Below are 21,046 nucleotides of genomic sequence, written 5' to 3'. Positions count from 1 at the left end.
GAGCATAGCAGGAATTCCAAACCCAGTTTCCTTTTGTACCTGAACCAGGCCTCTTGATCAATCACTAGACTACCACTGCTTTCTAATTGAAGATCCTAATTCTCCATCCTCCCCTAGCTCTTGAGTCACACACACACACACACACACACACACAGTATTTTACTGATGAGGACTTTTAAAGGTCATTCTCTCTAATAATAATTTTTATTTCTTCTGAAAGTCAGTCAGGTTAATACAAATGGCTAACATCTACAAATAGAATGTCCCACTTCCATTTAAAAACAGCCTCCTGAGGCTCCTGGCTGGCTCAGTCGGTAAAGCATGAGACTCTTGATCTTGGGGTTGTAAGTTCAGACCCCAGGTTGGGTGTAGAGATTACCTGAACATAAAATCTTTAAAAAAACAAAACCAACCAAAACACAACAAAATAAACAAAACCAGCCTTCTGCTCCACTGGAGAATACCATTTTCTTTTTTCCCTTGTAATGAACCCTTCTTTAAACCATGACACTGGCGTTAGTTCTCAAGCACGTCACCCTCTCAGTTTCACCCTTCCTCCAAAGAAAAACTATGAGCTCCTTGCTGAGAATTGCAGAGAATAAGAACAAAAGAAGGCAAGAATTGTCTAAATTTAAAGTGCTGGAAAATCCAACATTTTATTTTACTACATTTTGGTGACTACATAAATGCTGAAACATTTTAACACTGAAAAGCATGATGGCATCATCACTTGCTTTTTTTTCTTTTTTTCTTTTTTTGCTTAGCAAACACAGCAGATGATATTGCACGGCATAAAGTGAGAACAGTAGCGAAGCTTAAAAAAATGAAAGAAACCTTAATGCAGTACAGGAGATACTCATAAACAAACCAGAATAATGCCTAATGCATTACACTTTTTGTTGCTACACACAAAAATACAGAAGAAGCATTAGACAGAGAGAGAGAGAGAGACAAAATATTAGCGAACAACCATAACTGGGTACAATAATCATTTAGTCTGAAATGCAGATGCAACGTAGAAACTACCACTGCTTTCTAATTGAAGAAGAAAATGACAACAATGTTTGTCTTTTATCAAAAAATCTTCTAAGCCCCTCATGGTTAGGTTTTTAAATTAATTATTTAATTATGTATTTACCTTTTTTTTGGGGTTTTTTTTTTTTTTTTTTTTTTTTTTTTCATTGCTAAGGAAGAACTCCCTCTGCTCTTGGAAGATTTTCTACTCTACTGATCTTTTTAAAATTTTATTTTTAATTTTTTTTTTTACCTGATGATTGTCTTAGGCACCCTCCTTACATAATAAACCATCAAGCTAACTTGAACAGGGAAACTGAGTCACACTCAAACGATAGTGAAGGTCAAAGGTGTACTGAAAATAGAAGGGAGGGGGGACAGGTCTGAGTGACACATGGGCTGCCTTCTGAAGGGACAAGGAACACAGGGAGATATGAAAACTACCGAAGCAAGTGGAAGACAATGTTTTAAAGTTTATTTTGTTAAAAAATACTTGTCACTTGGTTCAGACGGCAAATCTAAAATGAGCCCACAATGATTATGTAATAAATGCAGAACATACCACAAAAAGAAAATCAAGACTAACACAGAAACAGAAAATATGACCTTGTGAATACAACTCTGTTCAGCGTTTCATTGCTGATGGTAAAAGTCTACTCCCTCAACCATTTTCCTGGGCTTTCTGTAATTCACTGCTCAGCATTTGTATTAAAAACAAATAATTAGTCAATGCTTACCAATGATCCTGCAAGTCAGAGCAGATTTATTGCCCTATTAACATACATAACGAGTATAAAAATGTTTCTAAGAAAATGGAACATTTGACCCAAAGTCTAAGCCCTCCCTTTCCTTCCCCACCCCTAATACCCTTGCAAAAGAAAATAAGATAAAATTCTTGTATTGAGAGGAAAAGTATTTACATCTATGGATTTATTCCATATAGTTGAAGCAATTTATTTCCGCAAAATAAAACAGTGGGCACCGGCACTTCTGAGGATACTGCTAGTTGGCTGAGAATTGTGTGTGTGTTGACCTAAAGCAGGGCCAAGAATCTGAACAGCTTTGATTAAGGGGGCCTGGGGCAGGGACCATCTCTGGTGTGGACAAGAAAAGTAGTGGGAAGATGAGTGAGAAGAGACAAACTCAAATAGGGCTGGGATATATGCACTCAGGACTCTGACATTTGAGGAGAGCTCTTGCCATTTTGGGGGGGTGGTTGAGGGGGGGATGGGTAGAGGTGGGAGGTGGTGGGCGGGGGGGGGGGGGGCAAAGGGGAAGGGTAACTGTAGGTAGCAGATTACAAGAAATGGATGTGGAGAGGAGCATGTAACTGTGAAACATTTTCCTTGATTAACTGGGGCTAAGCAATTATGTCTTGCTTTCCTGTGGGTTGGCCAGACAGGCAGGAGCTGGGCCGGCTTCCTCTCAGCCTTGACTTTCTCAGTCAGGGCACAAAGCCATTCCACTTTCCTCAGCTCAGCCAGAAGAATTGCCTCTCTGCCTGCCCCCTGCCTTGAAGCAGTTCAGAAACTTGGTGAAACTTAAGAGGATTTCCAAATTCAAGTTAGCTTGCCTCTTTGATTTTTTTTTTTTGTTTGTTTGTTTTTCTGTGTTTTTTTACACTCTTTACTTCTCATACCCGTGTGAATGGTTTAAAAAAAAAAAAAAGTAGCAAAGTATCTCACAAAATGCCGGTGCTTTGAAACATTAAACAACTCTAAAATTCTTTGGAATTTCAGGTCTAACCTGCAAAATAATCTTTTCTAAAAAAAAAAAAAAATTAATAAATTAAAGGAAGAACACGAATAATGCCTTTCTCCTTTCTAAGTGACAAAAAGGACTACCGTGAAACACTCATTTTGGCATGTACAAGTGTTTTGAGGGGGGAACCTGGCAGTGTTCACAACACACATTGAAGTGTCTGCTAAGAAGCTGAAGATACACCCTGCAGTTAGAGAAGCTCTTGCCTTCAGCTTCATCTTAGCATCAAGAACAAAAAGATTGTAACGTAAAGCTTTGGCCGTTTCAATTCTACTATATACATTTTAAAAACTACACAGTCATAAATTAAAGCAGTGATTAAATAAGCTCATATAAAATGTAATTAAATTAAAAAAAATCACAGCACATTATAGAGAAAAATAGGAACCAGTTTCACAAAAAAGAGATTATATATATATATATGTATATATTTTTTTTTACCCTGTGGAAACAAATTTACTACAAAACACAAAAACTTCATAAGTAACCATCAAAAGGAGAATCATTTCTTATTCCATTCTTGCATTTTTTTACACAATCCTTAACCCACCTGGGGAACATTTCTGGAAATTAAGTCTTCCTTGAGCAACAGAGCAGTTCTGCCAAGAAAATAAACCCCAAACCAAAGCGGGGGGGGGGGGGGCGGTGGCGGGGGGGCGGGGAGGGTGGCGGGGGGACATCCCAAACATACAAACTACAAAATAAATAAGAATTATAAAGTTTTTTTTAAAGTAACCTTAACAATTATCAAACTAGTAAGTTCTGCCTTATCACATAGACTCTCTATACAACATAACCCTAAAACTTTATTACTATGAGGTATTTGGAGGAATTGGTAAAAGTGATGCACGGCCTGCCTGGTGAAGGGGCTCGGTGAAGTGGGGGGATCTTGAGAGGGAACGAGGAGGAGGAGCTTTGGTTTATCAGCAAGAAATTGGGGGGAAAAGTCATCCTTTGGTATCAAAGAAAGTTTCATTGCATGGTTGCACGGAAAAAGCACCACGGTGAATAATTATTCCTTTTTTTTTTTTTTTCATTAGTGGCCTTTCTAAGAGGCTGAGGTATTCAAAGAGTATAAGGTGAGAGGTCAACAGCGGTTTAACACTTTGGTTCAAGCAAGGCACTCGTCCTAGGAGTTTACAAAGTTTGCAACATGTTTGCCTAGAGATTTACAAGTAGAACTAGCAGTAGTAAGAGTAGTATTTCCTAATGTTGTTGTTATCATTTCGTATCATTATTATTAAGAATGAAGACAAGTTTACACACTGAGTGAAGAGTGAGGAGGGGAGGAGAGGTGGGGGAGGGAAAAGGGTGGAGTTCCCTCTGCAGACCAAGGCCGTGCATGAAAATATCTTTGGTATTCTTTGGTATCATCAATGTGATTAAAATCACCAATGGAAATCGAGTGAGGTAGCGTCTTTGGTTCACACTATAAATAGTAGATCTTTACACTTTTTTTTTTCTTTTTCTTTTTTTTTCTTTTTTTTTTTTTTACACGTGGAAGTAGCTATTTCTTACCTTCTGCTTCTTTGTCCTTACTATTTAGGAAATAGTTACCAAATGTACTGTAAAGCTAACCACACCACAAGAATAATCCAGAAGGCCAATCGCATCTCAAAATGGCCTCTGGTGTTTGAATGCACCCTAAACAACTAGATAGGAAAGGGGGAAGTGCTTTCTCTTTGTTTGCTAAATGCATAGTTTTCATCCTTTATGTACAAAGAAGGGAGGACCTTTCTTACAGAAAATGCCTTTATAGCTCATGTGAAAATGTCCTAGGACTCTTTGGTATAGCAAAGTTTGCATTTAACCTGCAAAGATGGATCATTCACCTGGGGTAGCAATGGGAGTGGCATGAGTCCAAAAGTAGCATGGTGCTTTTACTTTTTTGTCCTGGAAAATTAATTATGCTTTTTTTTTTGGGGGGGGGGGTGCAGAGTGAGTGACATATTCAGTTAGAATTTCTGAATTTCCCCACATTCTCTTTGGGTTTTGGGGTCTATGACAGCTGCATCCAGGGACTGAATACTTAGTTCCTGACATTCAGAATTCATTTACCTGAACATTTACTGAAGTCTGGGCCTCTGGAGTATCCAGACTTCTCATCTTCCACTCTCTTTCTTTGCCCCCTTTCAGGGAAACTTCTAGGCATGAGAGGACCTGAATGGTTTATGGTGAAAAACAGTCTAACTTCCATTCTACCAAAAAAAAACCCCACAGAACCCCAAAACATGTTAAGTGAAGTGCGGTTCTGGAAGAAACAAACATACAAATGAAAGAAGGAGATACCTTTTTAGGTGAATTTTCCAAAAGGATTGAGAAATAATGGATGAGCAAATGGCATGTGATCTGCTCCGTTGAGTGTGGTAGGTTAAGAAAGCTGAGCCATAAATTAATGCCACATGCCAAGTTAGAAGCAATAAAGAATCAGTTGTACATGACGTAACGAGTATATTGCTCGTGAGAAGCTGAGTTTGTCGTTATGATTTCTAAAAAGCAAAGGTTGTGAGTATACTTGGTCAAGTAAAAAAATTGTTTTTCAGGCTCTGATTTGTGCATCTGTTTATGAGAAAATATATCTCTAGGCCCTGAAATTGCGTAATGGGTGCAAATTCAATGCTGGTATGAAAATTATCTTTGGTGTCAGCAAATAGGATCACTGTATTTTTTTTTTCAAAAAAGCATTATGATGGGAATATTAGAAATGTAGTAATATTCTCTGAGACTGTGTCTACACAGTACCAAAATAATTGGTTGAAAGGTCAAATGCAATTGGATCAATCTGAAGGGGTTATGTAGCACAAACGAAGCAAAAACCATGGTGTTTGAATTCAACTTTTGTTTTTCCTGGGGAGCTGAATTTGGTAAGATTGTGTGTAGACACAGCTTGAATGTCCCTGCATTTAATATTCTCATGTTTTAAATAAATAAGGCTTTCCTCCCTCCTGAATTATAAATATATTATTATAGCTGTACCCCTGGCCCCCACCATTCCTGGAGAGAGTGAAAAAGTTAATCAGTTTTTTTCCTTTTGGTTTATGTCATTGACAAGATTATATGTTAAGCAAATCTCTAAGGGTGGCCACTGAAATGCTCTCTTTTAATAGCTGAACTGTAGTTGTGCCATATTTAGAAGAGAAATTTTTAAGCTGGAGTTTGGTATGAGATAAAAAAAATACTAAGACAAAATGTGTCAAGGCAAATGCACTATTTCATTAAAGGAGAAGTATGTGTTGGTTTGCTTTTCTCATTCTACAGCAGACATAAAGGAGATCCAGATGGCTTGTTGGTTTAGTTTCATCTCTCCAGGTGCCCGTCTCTTTCTAGACCTAGACAAGACGCTGAGACTTGACCTTAAGGAGTTAGGTTTTGTGTCAAGATGGTTCAATATTTTTCCTTTAGCATTTTAATGAATATCAATTAACAACTTATTGTTGTGATAACATTTCACTTCATATCTCTAATTAGGTGTGCTAATTAACCAAGAGTACCCAATTCTTTACCTAATAGTACAAAAGACATCCATTTGTTTGAGTTACAATTCAATGGAGTTCAGAGAGAATTTTTCTGGGAAGCAAGTGATTTACTTGGGTACTGCTAGTACAACTGTATTAGTTTTTTTCTTCCCCCTTGATTTCTCCAGTTCTGGTTAAGTGATTTGGAAAAACAGAAATTGAAAATTTTGTATTTGGAAGCTCAGATCTAGTGTTTTATCTGTCCCTGTTAGAGAGTGGACTCTCTGTTAGAAAATTTCCAGCTTAATGCAGTAGCAAGAAAGAATGTAGTATACTTTGGAGGCTATGCTTAGTGAAATAAATAGCTTTACGCCAATAGAACCCAAAGTCTTGTCTTCCACTAGAACTCTGGTTTTTTGTATGGCGTTCCACCACTTCTCAGTTGCCTCTGCTATTTTTATTGATGTTCAAGTCATAATATGTCAGAGATTGGCAATAAGATCAATTTGGTTACAAATACTGGATAGTTCATTTTAATAATAATGTTGGTCTGCTCACTTTGTGTGTTCGTAAAATATTTTTAAAAGGTATTTGGTGTCAAATGCATAAAGCAACTTTCAGTCAAATCAACCCAAGTATGATATCCTTTATTCAGTGGTCTTTTACTAAAAAAGCATTACTTTGAACAAATGTTCTAATTTAATTGTTTGCTCTGTTAAACTTAGTTTTCTAATTTATAAATGGGGTCCTACTTTGGAAGAATCCCCAGGTTTTCTCAGCTATGAACAGATTATGGCATCACGTCTATATGTCTAAGTATCATTTATGGATCCCGAAAGGGAGTGTGCCATCTGGATGTACATGTATACTACACTGACCTCTCTGTTCTGATATTAATTGCTTCCCTGAAGCTACATTCTTTCTTGCCAGTTCTGAAAACTAATATTTCAAATGCTTCAAGAGTCATAAATAATAGTCATGATTCTATGTGGCATGTGTATTACAGCTAGATCAGTTTATACGTATAACTTTACATAGTATCTTGTGTAAAAATAGCTTTGGTTATTAAAATCATTGCAATAAAATACCTGCACTATAATATTAAGTGTGTTCTTTGGTACCTAGGTGATTTTTCTTTTAATGGATGGACTCTTGTTTCATTTCTTAAAAAATATCTGAACATTCCTTAACAAACAAAGAGAATGCACTGGTTTAGGTGTCATTCAAATTTTCTTTGCTGGGTTTGAATCTGCATTTAGGTTGCGGGCCTGGCAGGTTCAAACGCTAGGCTAGACGAGCGAAATCACACTCCTATCCAATGAACTCAGACAACCCCACACTATGTTGGGTGCACTCCTATAGCACAACCCTTCCTGAAGACCAGCCTGCCTAAGTCCCTAACCACTGGTGATGCGTGTGTGTGTGTGTGTGTGTGTGTGTGTGTATGTATGTGTATGCACTCACGTACCCACACACAGTACTGAGACACCATACACCTTCGTGGCATAGTGGAACAGATGAGAAAGTCTGATCTTAAAAGATGTCCACTCAATGGCTCAAAATCACTATGCTCCAAACCACAAAACAGCCAAGCACAGCGAGAATGATCATGGATTGAAGGTGTGAGATCCAGTGGTGCTTTTCTGCTCATATTTTCTCTTGCCAAGTCGTTGCCCCGCTGAAGTGTGTGTCTCCGAACAAAGTCAGAATGCAGGTGAGCTAAGTCTTTGGTTTCTTTGGACTATAAATAACACTTTTTTTTTCTTCAAATATTTCTAAGTATAAACCTGCTATCTTGAGGTCCTGGTCTTTTAAAAATTTTTTTTATTTAAAGCTTTTCCACCGAGGTTTAGTTTGTGGGTGTTCCTTCATGCTTTGGTACAAGTGCTTGATGAAGAAGATGAGTTGCCTGAATTGGAGCTGCCCTCGTCCTGCCACTTGTCCAGACTCCTCCTCCTTGCGTTCATGAAGAAATTGCTGACCGTGCTCAGCTCCAACCCCAGCTGCTGGGAAATAGTGATTTGCAATTCTTTGGATGGACGCTTATTTTCCTTGAATATTGCATGTAGAGTTCGACGCTGGACATCTGTGAAGACCAACCTCGGCTTTTTGGGTGTGTTGCCTCTATCCTTCCCATGTTCTTGTTCTTTCCTTTTGCATGCTGCAAAAAAACATAGCAAGTGTTAGAACAAACTTGCCTGGGAGATTCAAGAGTAGAAAGGCAGAGCCAATAGCATTTGTTTGCCATTCCTCATGGACCACTTTGTGACTGCTGACCTCTAATTTTAGCACCATGTTGGGCTGGGAAGAAAGTGTAATTTAAGGATAGAGAATTAGGAGATGGGGTTCTGCGAGTCCTGGGTGTGGGTCCTGGCTTTATAAGCATCAACTCTTTGTCCATGGTAAGTGGTAAATCAATTAACACCACCAGCGCCTCAGATTCCTCATCTGCAGAATGTATTTTCTGTATTGTTCTGACAAAACAAACTCATTGCTTGAATTTTTGTATCATCATCTGCAAAAAACCTACCTTGCTGGGTTGTGGTAAGGATATATGAAATAGTACATGCATAAGTTTGTGTTAACTGAAATGCTTTACAAAGTCTTATTACCTAGATGTGGTTGTAGCCCTCAAGGGGTTTACGGTCTGCTTCTGGTAGAATACTAAGAGCCTAAGAGAGTCTGAAAACAATAGAAAAAGGAATTGCATTTGCTATCCTCCTGATCTTTTTTGTTTCCGAGGCAACTCCGTATGTAAGAAAACTGTATATAGCATGCTACCGTGCCCATCAAACAGTTTTCTACTGATTATTTAGTGGAACCAGGACTTTGGGAGGTGTGAAGCCTGCTTCCTTGCATTTGGGGCTAAACCTGTCATATTAGGCACATTCCCTTTTGGGGTTTCTCTGTGCCTTTTTGCTGTTGGAGTCTCCTTCTTCCCCTACCTCATCTCCCACTCAGAAGACCTATTTCCTCTCATGCCTTTTGGTCCTGCATCAGGTATCATGCTTCTTGGCTGCTAGAACTGTTCTGGTGTATCATCCAAATGTGGCCTTTGGGCCCCCATGGTTTGGTGTTGGATCAGGGGTTCTCCTAACCTCAGGTGCCATACTTCCTCTTTGAGGGCTAATATGGCTCACTAGCTTCCACCTGCCAAAGAGGCACTAAGGACTACATTGCTAATAACACGCTCCACCCACTCCTAATTTCCATCATCAATCAATGTCTATAGCCATCCCCAAATAACTGCACAACCTATATAAAAATGATGCTTTGGTTATGCTAATGCAACTTAAGAAGGCTCCTATGGGGCGCCTGGGTGGCGCAGTCGGTTAAGCGTCCGACTTCAGCCAGGTCCCGATCTCGCGGTCCGTGAGTTCGAGCCCCGCGTCGGGCTCTGGGCTGATGGCTCAGAGCCTGGAGCCTGTTTCCGATTCTGTGTCTCCCTCTCTCTCTGCCCCTCCCCCGTTCATGCTCTGTCTCTCTCTGTCCCAAAAATAAATAAACGTTGAAAAAAAAAAATTAAAAAAAAAAAAAAAAAAAAAAGAAGGCTCCTATGCCCTGGCTCCAATCAGATTGCTGCCTCTCAGCCCCCTACATAGGCACTGTGGAGCAACCAGTGCTTTCTTCATTTCTGGCTGGCTCTACTCTGACATGAGCTCCAGTAACGGTGACAGGCAGATGGGGTATCTTCCTGATTGACGTAGAGGCTGTTACTCTTTTATTCTTTTCTCTTCTTTTCTTTCCTTTCCTTTTTTCTTTCTTTCTTTCTCTCTTTCTTTCTTTCTTTCTTTCTTTTCTTTCTTTCTTTCTTTCTTCCTCTCTCTCTCTCTCTCTTTCTTTTGGCTTGAGTGATGCAACAGCCTATATTGTTGTGGTAACACTGATACAGATGCCCCATTCTGGGTTAGGTCTACCCCCACCCCACCCCACCCCTTGGTCCTCATCACTGTGGAACTTTGGAAAGGGAGGGGGCAGAATCCCTCAGCAGAGCTGGAGAGAGTCAAGTGGGACTGGTGAGTGTGGGGGTCACCTGGAACCAAGGGTTCAACAGGGTCAGGATGCTTGAATCCTCTGTCTTTTTTTTTTTTTTTTTAATGTTTATTTATTCTTGAGAGAGAGAGAGTCAGAGAGTGAGCAGGGGAGGGGCAGAGACAGAGGGAGACACAGAATATGAAGTAGGCTCCAGGCTCTGAGCTGTCAGCACAGAGACCAATACGGGGCTCCAACTCACAAACCATGAGATCATGACCTGAGCGACGTTGGACACTCAACCAACTGAGCCATCCAGGCACCCCTAGAATCCTCTGTCTTGATGGGGGCTGGGAACACTTGGGTCCCAGGTTCAAGACTGGTAATGCCCTGACCTGGGTTCAAAGCTGGGGTGAGGTCTGGAAAAGCCTTAGTCCAGGTTTCAAGAGATTCCCTTGGTTCCAGATCCCGGCTTTGGGGCTGAGCATGGGAGATGGGGGGGGGGGTCCCAGATTGAGGGTGGGGGAGTATCTCTGGGTCCAGAGTTTGAGGTTGGTCATGGATACTCTGATCTCCAAGCCCCAAGTTCAGGGCTGGGGAAGAGTCTGGTCTCCTAGGTAATGGGGACTGGATAGGAGGGATATCCCAATTTTGGACCTGGGTGAATGGTCACAGATGTCCTACTTTTTAAACTGGAAGGGGAGCTCTATTTTTAGGGCTGTGGATAAGGGCTCTGGGTCGCTGGTTCCAGGCCAGAGTCGGGGGTGGGCAGACATTCTCCAGGCCATTGGTACAGATCCCAGGCACCTAGGAGACCAATACTCTCAGTCTTGTTCTCAATCTTGTTCTTGAGGTTTTGCAGGTGCAGTGAGGCATCCACCAGAATCAGAAGCATAGGCCTAGCGATGCTGAGCAGGAAGGTACAAGTGCAGCCCGTCACCCAGAGGACGAGGAGGCCAATGGCAAGCACTGCAGCCAGGCAGTTGATGGTGGGGTGGCTGCTTGAATCTCAGCTGCCCACACCAGCACGTCGAGGCCACCATCACTACCAGGACATGTAGGAGGGTGTGCAGCAGGAGGGTGTACCCGCCCCTGGCACGATCCAGGCTCCCCTCCAAACCCAGAACCTCCACAAGTTCACCCTCCCAACACTTCAACTTGACTATGTCCCAGTCCCTGTCTCTGCCTGAAGTCCTGTTACCCTTTCATGCCTCCTCATAACTCCTGTTGGCTGCCCTCCTATTGCTGTCTCCTGCTCCACCTCCTGCCTCTTTTTATTCCAGGTTCTCAATTTCCTACCAGATGGCTCCAGTTTGGGACAGATGCAGTCTCTGTGCTCTCCACACATAGCCCTGCTCCTCTGCCTGCCCCTACCTGTCATTCCTAATCGCTTTAGCTCCTGGATTTCAGAGTTTTCCTAAGGCCTTAGCACAAATTAGCTCAGCAATCAGATCAGCTGAAAAGTTAATGGGTGATGGCTGAAGGAGACTCCAGTCTTTGGAGTCCAATAAAGGAGTCTCTAAAATGTTTTAACCATGTGCTACTTAGCAAAAAATGTTTTGAGTGTACACTTCCTAATATTATTTATTTACAAATTATATATATGTGTTACTCTACTACAGTATTATATACATGATAAAATATATACAAAATATAGAAATTTTGAAACAAGTAAAATAAAAATAAATAGACACAGAAATTCTCTTCTCCAGATGAATTAGGTTGCCCAGGCCCTAGCACGCACTCACCCCAAAGGACCACTGGTCCAATTCCAATCACAGGGAAATATGAGGGTAAGAATTTCAGAAAGGCCATGATGGGAAAGCTCAGTCATAAAAGAGACAGTTTTAGGCCAGTCAGGCCATATGGTACCTTTCATAACATCACCCAAACATTACTGGCTGTGCCCCTTCTCAACATAAGAGGTAGCATCCACATAATGGGAAGTATGTATTAAATGCCCCATCCCTCAGAGCACTGAGTCACATATACTGAACCAGCTGAGATTTCCCAAATAGAATCCCTGCCCCCAGGGGCAACTATAGCCCTCATTGGGCAAACTAGATTAAGTCTCTGAAAAAAGAGCTGACTAGACTGAAGGCAATTCTAGTTAGTTTGAATCAGCCCATGTAGACCCAGCTTTACACAATACTGATGCACGTAGCTGACTGATTCATTCATTCACTTTCAAAAACGAATATGACAGGGTTGCCTGAGTGGCTGTCTGTTCAGTTTCCAGTTTTGGTTCAGGTCATGATCTCTAGCTCTGTGAGTTCAAGCCCTGCATTGGTCTGTCTCAGTCAGCACAGAGCTTACTTCAGATCCTCTGTACCCCCCTCTCTCTGCTCCTTCCCCTCCTCAAAAGTAATAAACATTAAAAAAAATGAATACAACACAGGCTTTGCTCTTAAGGAGGTCACTCTTACAGTCACAGAAGCAAATAACTGTGAGTATAAAAAGAGTATACAGGATATTACTTCTCCTTGGGGATATTAAAGGAGGCATCAAAAAGAAGGTGTGCTTACTCTGGGTTAGAAAGGATGAATAGGAGCTTGTTAGAGAGAAGTGGGACAAACTCATGCCCAGCAGGGGGAGCAGCACTCATGTAGGATTGATAAACATCAGTAGATTGGGGTTAGTGGGGCAAGAGCACATAAAAGAGGAAAGCTGTGGGAGACAAGGTTTCACAGGTGGACAGAGATCAGAACTGAATTATCTTGTTGGTAAGGAGGAGTTACCGAATGGTTTGAGAAAGGGTGTAGTGTGATTAAATTTGGGTTTAGAAAAACCCTCCTGGTGGTGTTGTGAGGGATAAATCAGAAAGCACTGGGAGAATTGGGAGAATTGGGAGAAGGGTGCTGGGGTATGCCACCCTGATCCCCTCCGGAGTAAGACATTCATTCCTCTGCTATAAGAGTTGGTGGCTGTTGGCTCTCAGCTGAGGGCCATTCTGGGAAGTGCCCTTGGCCAAAGGTTATGGCACCCTGGGAGTGGGGTGGGAGGCTGCCTACAACCAGTGGGGGGTGCGGAGGGTACAGGATGGGGGTTGGAGGACAAAGGATGAAGAGGGTGGGAATGTGTTAGTTTAAGGATCTCCTCCCCAACCCCTTGCATCAAGTTGGGACAATTCCGAAGCGTCACCCAGTTCCATAGCACCCCATAGGGTTGGTTGAGGCTATTGTTGCAACTGTATCAAAGTTCAACTTCTTCAGCCTGCTCTTTCTTCCTCCACTCCCCCAGTGGGAGTTATTCTCCATTGCTCTCTCCAATATCCTGCCTACATGCAAGACTCAGAAAACCTGACCCGAGAAAACCACTGTACTGAGGATCCCATATTAGACAATGACAGTTGAAGGTAGAATACAGAGACCAAATGTAAGAGCTTCTTGGAAGGTAGAATCAAGAGGACTCAATGACAACTTGGCTGGGAGGGTAGAGATTGGAACATCTCCTAGGTTTCTGAGTGGAAGGTAGCAATGAGGCCATTAGGGAATGCAGATGGAGAAATGAACTTTATGAGAGCGGTAATCACTTCTATGTGGGACAAACTGCATTTGAAGTGCTTGTTTGACATTCTATTAAAGATCTCCAACATGTGGTTGTCCAGCAGATAGCAGCATATATATGTATATATATAGGGCCTAGGGCTCAGTGAGGAGGTGTGGGCTAGGACTGTAGACTGGGAAGGCATTAGGGCTCTAGATGGCAAATTACACAGAACATACCTATGGAAAGGTAAGTAATTGAGCATCAGTTGTAGACTCAACTTACAGAACTATAATTTATCATTCAGAAGGCAGAGCTAAGGGAAATCACAACTCATTTTCCACCTAACTAGGTTGTATATTTGAATGACTTCAATCTGGTCCTTCGCATTTGGCAGGACTGGGTGGGCTGAAGCTACTTCCAAACCAGCATTTTCCTTTTTAAAAAAAATTTTTTTAACGTTTATTTATTTTTGAGAGACAGAGAGATAGAGCATGAGTTGGGAAGGAGCAGAAAGAGAGGGAGACATAGATCTGAAGCAGGCTCCAGGATCTGAGCTGTCAGCACAGAGCCCGACGTGGGGCTCAAACTCACGGACCATGAGATCATGACCTGAGCTGAACTCAGACGCTTAACCTACTGAGCCACCCAGGTGCCCCCCAAACCAGCATTTTCCAAATGGTGTCAGAGAAATGATACTGTCTCCAATGGGTTCCTGGAAAAGATGGCTTGCAGGTCAAACACATTTGGAAAAACCTACTATATATATATATCTTTTTCCTCAAAATTCACACTATGTGTTAGCAAATGTAATTATGTTTCCCAAAAGTATTTAACCCTTGAACTCTGTATGGTAGGGAATGTCTATTAATATCTCATACTAATGTTGGGGAAATGCAGTTTGGAAGCTTCCTCCCTGAACTCTCAAGCATTACAGATGTCACAATGCCAGAACCTGGGAAGTGAGATATTCCAGGAACAGGGCACCTGGCTGTCTCATTCTGTATATCCAGGGCATGCTGGCATAGTGCCTGGATAGAAGGGTAAGTATTGTAGGGGGGGTGGCTATGACTCAGTGAATGTGGTATATCTGCAGAGAACTCTGTGAATAAGAATGCAGAGATATCAGTAGAATAAAAAGTGGACTAAAGCTTGCTGAGGCTCACTGGGTGACCTTAACTAAGGCTAGGAGGAACAACCCACAGAAGTAAAATCATGCTTCAGGAAGGCTCTACAGAACTACAATTGTTAAAACTGTTAAGAGAATATGAATGAGAGAAATGCTTTGAGATTTTTATGGAATAAATTTCAGGGTAGAGATTACCCTGGAGACTACCAAATGGAGGTCATGAGAGTCCACACAGTGTGCAAGGGAGGGAGCAAGAGGAGAGGAGTGAGAGTGAGGCATGACAAGAGATACTGCTGCTCAGGGAAAACCACTGCATGTGTTTTATGTGAAAGTTATACTTCTTGCTTAGCTATATAGTTTCCATTAAAAATAGATAAGTATTTATCATAGAAATGGATTAAAGGGAAGCGGATACTTATTGCTTGTGAAAGGTAGTGTTGAAGAGGAAGATGACCTGTCGTGAGTCACTTTTATGAAGGTGCACAGCTAGTGTATTTGCAGGATGCAGTGGCAAAGTGTAGTGGGGACTATCCTAGGAGACTTTGATCTTCTCTGTGGGCAAGGTCACCCACAGTGAGTACTAAGTGGGAGGCAGAAGTAGGCATGAGAGATGGTAAAAGGCAGAGCATGACTTTGGGTGCTACAAGAATAAAAGATGGTAAAGAATTATTTTTTTTTTTAAGGCAGAACATGAGGATATGGGTAAAAGACAGAGGCTCTCATTTTAGGCATGCCTACCTGTGCTTTGCCCATAGTTGGCAAGACTGAGCCAACTGTATTTCAAGAAATATGAATTCTGCAGGATGTTGAAAGGTATCCAATAACAATAACCTGAGTTATTGAGGTCAGTTTGGGAACTAGTGAGTAATTAAGGATTAAAAAAGCTTTTTAAATGCAGGACTTCTTAGAGCCTTTATATGTTAATGTGCACTGACACTTGGGGGTCTCCCCCAATTTAATATACTAATGTGCACTGATACTTATGGGGTCTCCCAAGCTTCTTTGATTAAGGAGCTCTTTATTCAGGGACTTTCTCTCAGGAATGGCATTACTTAGGACAGTGTTTCTCAAAATGTGGCTGGCAGACCCATACTGGTCTGTGAACTCCCACTGACCTGCAGGAAGATCAGGACAGAAAATTGAGAAGAAGCAGTTAGAAATTTTCATGGCAGTTTGGTATTGCTACAACATTCAACTGTGTTATTATTGTCCTAGTAATACATTTTTAATTGTATTATCAAAACTATTGTTCCAGGACAGATGAAAATTATAAACAAACAACTAGCCCTTGACTACATAGGGTTTAAGAGACCCTGTCTTGGAACATACTCTATAAAGCATGGTAGACAGTAACATCTTAGAATCTGTTGTTGGCCAAGCATTCCTTCATCAACTTGTATCCAGTTTCCTGATTTAATGACAGAAAGGACTTTACAGTATCTAAAGTGCTGACTGAGTTATGCAAAATCTGCCAAAAATTTGTCTAGGATCATGTGGGCACAGACATACTGGCCTGGAAGACATTTATAAAGCCAGATACATTTATAAGATAACTTTGTAGATGAACATGGGCTCAGGACACAGCTCAAGTCCCAGCTCTGTGACCAATGGTAGATGTGTGATCTTGGACAAGTCCCTCACTTTCTTTGAGTCTTAGCTCACCCAGCTGCAAAACAGAACAATGGCCTTCTTTCATCACAGGATTAAAATAATCACTAAATAAGACAATATATGTTGAAGTGATTATTAAAACTATAAACCCTTAAGGGAGTATTCCAGATGTGTGCAAATTAATTTTCTTCTTCAGTCATGATACAAGTATAAATATTGAATTTACACAGTAGGTTGGAATATTTGCTCTGCCTCTAGTATGTTGCATGAACTTGGACATGTCACTTGATCTTTTTTTCTTCCTTCTTTAAATGAGCAGACTATGCTTCAAGGCCTCTGTGTACTCAAAAGCCCTGTCAGTCAATTAATGCATGGCTGCAGTGTCTCTCCTGGTTTCCAAAGTCTATTATCACCTCTGTTAAATAATTTCCAATGCAACCTTACTTTGTCTTTTAGAATATATAGCCACTATATTGACTTTGTAGCACATCTCCTCTCACCTTATGGCTTCTCAAAAACAGCAAGTAATGGCTCTGCCGGATCATCAGCCAGTTCTGCAAATAATCCAGATCTGCGTTCATCTGAATGAACGTGATAAACAAAAACTCACATTCCTCATAGTTGCTTTGACTTCTAAATGTTATGAGCTCTGGAGGTTAAAATATTTACAGCAACCAGGACCACAGACATTGAGAACAGGTAAGCATTTGCCCTCCTAGGATTCTGAGCCATTAAACTGTTGCAGCTTATATTTTTACTGGGTTGCTACATTTTCATGAAAATTGTAGGACAATTTATTTAACTTGCTTCCTGACTTTCTTGATAATTTGTCCCAGAGTTGGCTGCTTCACATCGGATGAAATTGTGTACTGGAATAAGGCTACCTTCTTGTGTATGTTTCAACATGTACTTACTGAGAGTGTACTGTGGGTCCAGGTATAGTCAATGTATACTCCATCTTATCCATCTATGAGGGAGGAAGGTTTTATAAAAAGCATTGCACTAGTCGTCAGAAGCTTTGGGCTCTTGCTCTGACTCTGTCATCAATTAGTCAAACGTCTGGATTAAGTCATTTAACCAAGCTGGGTCCAGGTTCCTTAACTGTACAATGAAGGGATTGGACTAATGACTTATAGTCCCTTCAAGGTGCAACTCTATGACTTGATGTATGTAAAGGCTTTCTACATCACTCCAGAGGGAAGCAGCAGGCAGTACAGACCTTGTTCAGGACTATGGGTTTCTATGTCATTAATGGGCACCTGGACAAGTGTGAGCATTGAAACTGTTCACACTAGGGATAGCTGGGCAATCTTTCCAGTCCATGCCCTCTCTTTTGTCAGACCACCCACGTACCAGTACTACCTCCATCTCACTCCTGGCAGGCAGAGGTGGCCGAGGGGATTAAAGAGAGAAGATCGTTGGGCAGAACACCTTCCAGTGAGGTGGGAAGGGGAATAAGACCTGCATGTATGGTAAATGATATTATCAGATAGGATCAGAAAATTGAGCTTCAGAAGCACAGAGTCTTGCATTTGATAGGAACTGGTGCCTGGATAGAAACTTACATCACCCATCACCCCTGCCACTAATAAGTAGGCTCTTCTTATTCACTACTGCATCTTGGGTACCAGAACAATGCCTGGCTCCATAAACGTGTATTGACTGACTTACTAAAAAAAAAAAAAGAAAGAAAGAAAATTGGGCTTCATAAATTGTGTTATTCTTAGACATACTTTGTAAAAGTCCTTCAGAAAATTCTAGCTTGGGGCACCTGGGTGGCTCAGTTGGTTAAGTGACTGACTCTTGATCTCGGCTCAGGTTATGATCTCACAGTTCATGAGATCGAGCCCTGTATCATGCTCTGCGCTGACAGTGTGGGGCCTGTTTGGGATTCTCCCTCTCTCTCTCTCTCTCTCTCTCTCTCTCTCTCTCTCTCCCACACACACATCCTTGTGCGTGCCCTCTTGCTCTCTCTCAAAATAAATAAATTTTTTTTTTTAAAAAAGGAAAAGTCCAGCTTACCTTAGTTTTACTAAGAAAGACTAAGTGTTGTGGCAGAGGCGGGGGGTAGATGCACATACACACAAGTGAAAATCAGGACTGGGGGCTCACTTCTAAGCAGTCATGCCTATCTGATAGAATAAAATGGGAATGGGGCCAAATGAGAAACAAATCATGCGTCTGTCACTTTAGAGGCATTACTAAATCTCAGCAATGCACTATGAGGACTACATATGATAGGCTGAATGAAATTTAGGCACTTAACCTGTGGGGAGGGCAGTTTTAGCCTTGATGTCTGGATGGAGAACCCCAGAGAGGCAGGGTGAAAGAACCAGGCCTGGGGGGTTCAAACTGGATTCATTTGGTGGTCTGAATGTAATACATTGAAGGAGGACTGTATGCCTACCCTGTGCTATGGCAAAATATCTTCTCCCTCCAAACAACTGCCCAAGTGTCTGCCATCCTAACAGGATCCCAAGGGAGATGGGTCAGAGAGAAGTAAAGGGGAAAGCTGAAATTTCCAGGGCACCATGAAATTGCCTTGCCATCTCAGGACGGTGTGGCATTTTAATAGGGGCCTGCTAGAGACCCAGTGTCTTTGCCCTAAAGGCCAATGCTGGGGCCAAAATCCACAACCTGCAAGTCAGAGTATTCTTGAGCAGGTGACCCTGTGATGCCCCCTGTCATTCACAGGAGGTCTGGCCTCGGTTTGGAGGAGAATGCAGGCAGCTGCTCAGGCCCTCAGGCCCCTTAAGGCTCCAGGGTCAGGTGGGGTGCATTGGTAAGGTAAAAGCACACCCCAAAATTCTACCCAGATTTCTGATGGGCTTGCCCACGTTCATCCCTGCATACTCAACCCTTCAACCCACCTTCATCCCTGCATACTCTGCTCAGGGGAGCTTGGGGCTTCAGGGAAGCCAAGAAAGGGTAAAAAAGCAGCTGGGCCAGAATAGGCAAAGCCACAGGGACGGAAAGTAGGTTGGTGTTTACCTAAAGCTGAGAGGGTGTTAGGAGGAAATACCAGTAACTCCTCATGGGTACAGGGTTTCTTTTTGGGGCAGGTGATGAAAAGATTCTAAAACTGGTTGTGGGGATAGTTGCACAGCTCTGTAAGTATATTAAAACCACTGAATTATACATTTTAAATGGGTGAATTGTATACCATATAAATTATATCTTAATAAAATTATTCACGAAAGAAGTAGCTGAGCATGTGCACAGGGTGAGTCCTCTGTTATCACTCACTGTCTGCCTCTTCTGAACTATAGCAAGGACAAGCAGGGGTCGGCTCCTCATATCTACTGAGCCCCCAAAGACCCTCTCTTGACGGCTGAAGCTGCTTTCAAGGCAGACTCTATGTGGAGGAGCAAGAATGCAAATGAAACAGATTTCAGTAAAAGAAGATAGTGGTTGGGAGAGATATAAAAAGGGAAATTACTGGGGTGCCTAGGCGGCTCAATTGGTTGAGCGTCCGACTTTGGCTCAGGTCATGAGCTCATGGTTTGTGAGTTTGAATCCCATGTTGGGCTCTATGCTATTAGCGCAGAGCCTGTTTCAGATCCTCTGTCCCCTTCTCTCTTTGCCCCTTCCCCGTGTGTACTCTCTGTCTCAAAAATAAGTAAACATTTAAAAAAAATAAATAAAAAGGGAAACTATGGAAGTGAATGTGGCAGGTTTCCAAGCCCATTTGAACAGACCAATACCTACACTGTGGAGCTCAAACAACTAGAGTACAGGCCACAACAGCTTCTGAATTATAGCTCAGACTCCAGGAGTACTGGGTCATAATGTTATCTGCCTTGCCTTGAGTTATTTTGCTATATTATGCATATTTTTATAATCCAGGCTCCCAGTTGTTTTTGGAATGATGTAGCTTTTTAATTGGCAGATTTAGAGGACACAGAACAATGCATGGTGTGTAGTTTAAAAAGCAATTCCAGTGAGTTCCAGCTGATGGGGTCAAGGGCAGCCTTTGCACAGGAAGTGAACTCCTGCATACATTGTCTGGAAACTGTGATGCCCAGCAGAGGGAGGTAGAGCCAATCAGTATACCCTGCTGGACACAAGCTAGCTTTGCTCATGTCTGTGAGTTTGCGGGTTGCCAGAGAACCAGTGGAAACTCTTCTGGGCGTGCACATGGAAGGTCTAATAGAAACCTGCAGACATTCCCAGCCAGAAATGATCCCTATAACTCACCCCTGTTTCTTGCTTTACAGTGCTTAAAACATCTGAACCTTCCTAGGTGATCCCCACAAAACTCAAGTGAGGCAGAAACGGGCATTACTTCTTTCTCTATAGATGAAGAAACAATGTCAGAGAGGTTAGGTGACTTGTCTATGGGCACACAGCTGATTGGGTGGGGGAACCTTCAACCCACTGTGCCCTGGAGGCAGATGTCAGCACAATGGACACACCATCAAAACTTCTTCCAGAATGGTTAAATGGGCAGAAACAGCTGGTGAAAGGGAGCCCAGGGAACCCACAGCCAAGGTGAGCCAATACAGGAGCAGTGGGCCAGTGGGCAGCGGCCAGTTATCAGACCTGTTTTGCTACGGCTGAAAGGATTACAGTGAACCCATCCAGGAGAGTGAGCAGCACAGGAGAGGACACAGAGGGA

At 42.0% G+C, this 21,046-nt stretch overlaps 1 protein-coding gene across 1 annotated transcript in view; it reads right to left on the bottom strand.

Annotated features, from left to right (window-relative positions):
• Positions 1–626: 626 nt before the first annotated feature.
• The window catches only part of ONECUT1 (one cut homeobox 1), a 46,136-nt gene continuing 25,716 nt past the window's right edge, over positions 627–21,046 (bottom strand). Inside the window, exon 2 of the mRNA XM_045449697.1 lies at positions 627–8,391. Within this exon, the coding sequence (XP_045305653.1) occupies positions 8,099–8,391 (293 nt within the window). The 3' untranslated portion in view covers positions 627–8,098. The remainder of the gene's footprint in view (positions 8,392–21,046) is intronic.

The sequence above is a fragment of the Leopardus geoffroyi genome, chromosome B3 (assembly GCF_018350155.1).
Source record: "Leopardus geoffroyi isolate Oge1 chromosome B3, O.geoffroyi_Oge1_pat1.0, whole genome shotgun sequence".
Taxonomy (NCBI): domain Eukaryota; kingdom Metazoa; phylum Chordata; class Mammalia; order Carnivora; family Felidae; genus Leopardus; species Leopardus geoffroyi.
Note: the sequence above shows the minus strand (reverse complement) of the source record. Positions and strands in the feature narration are given on the sequence as shown.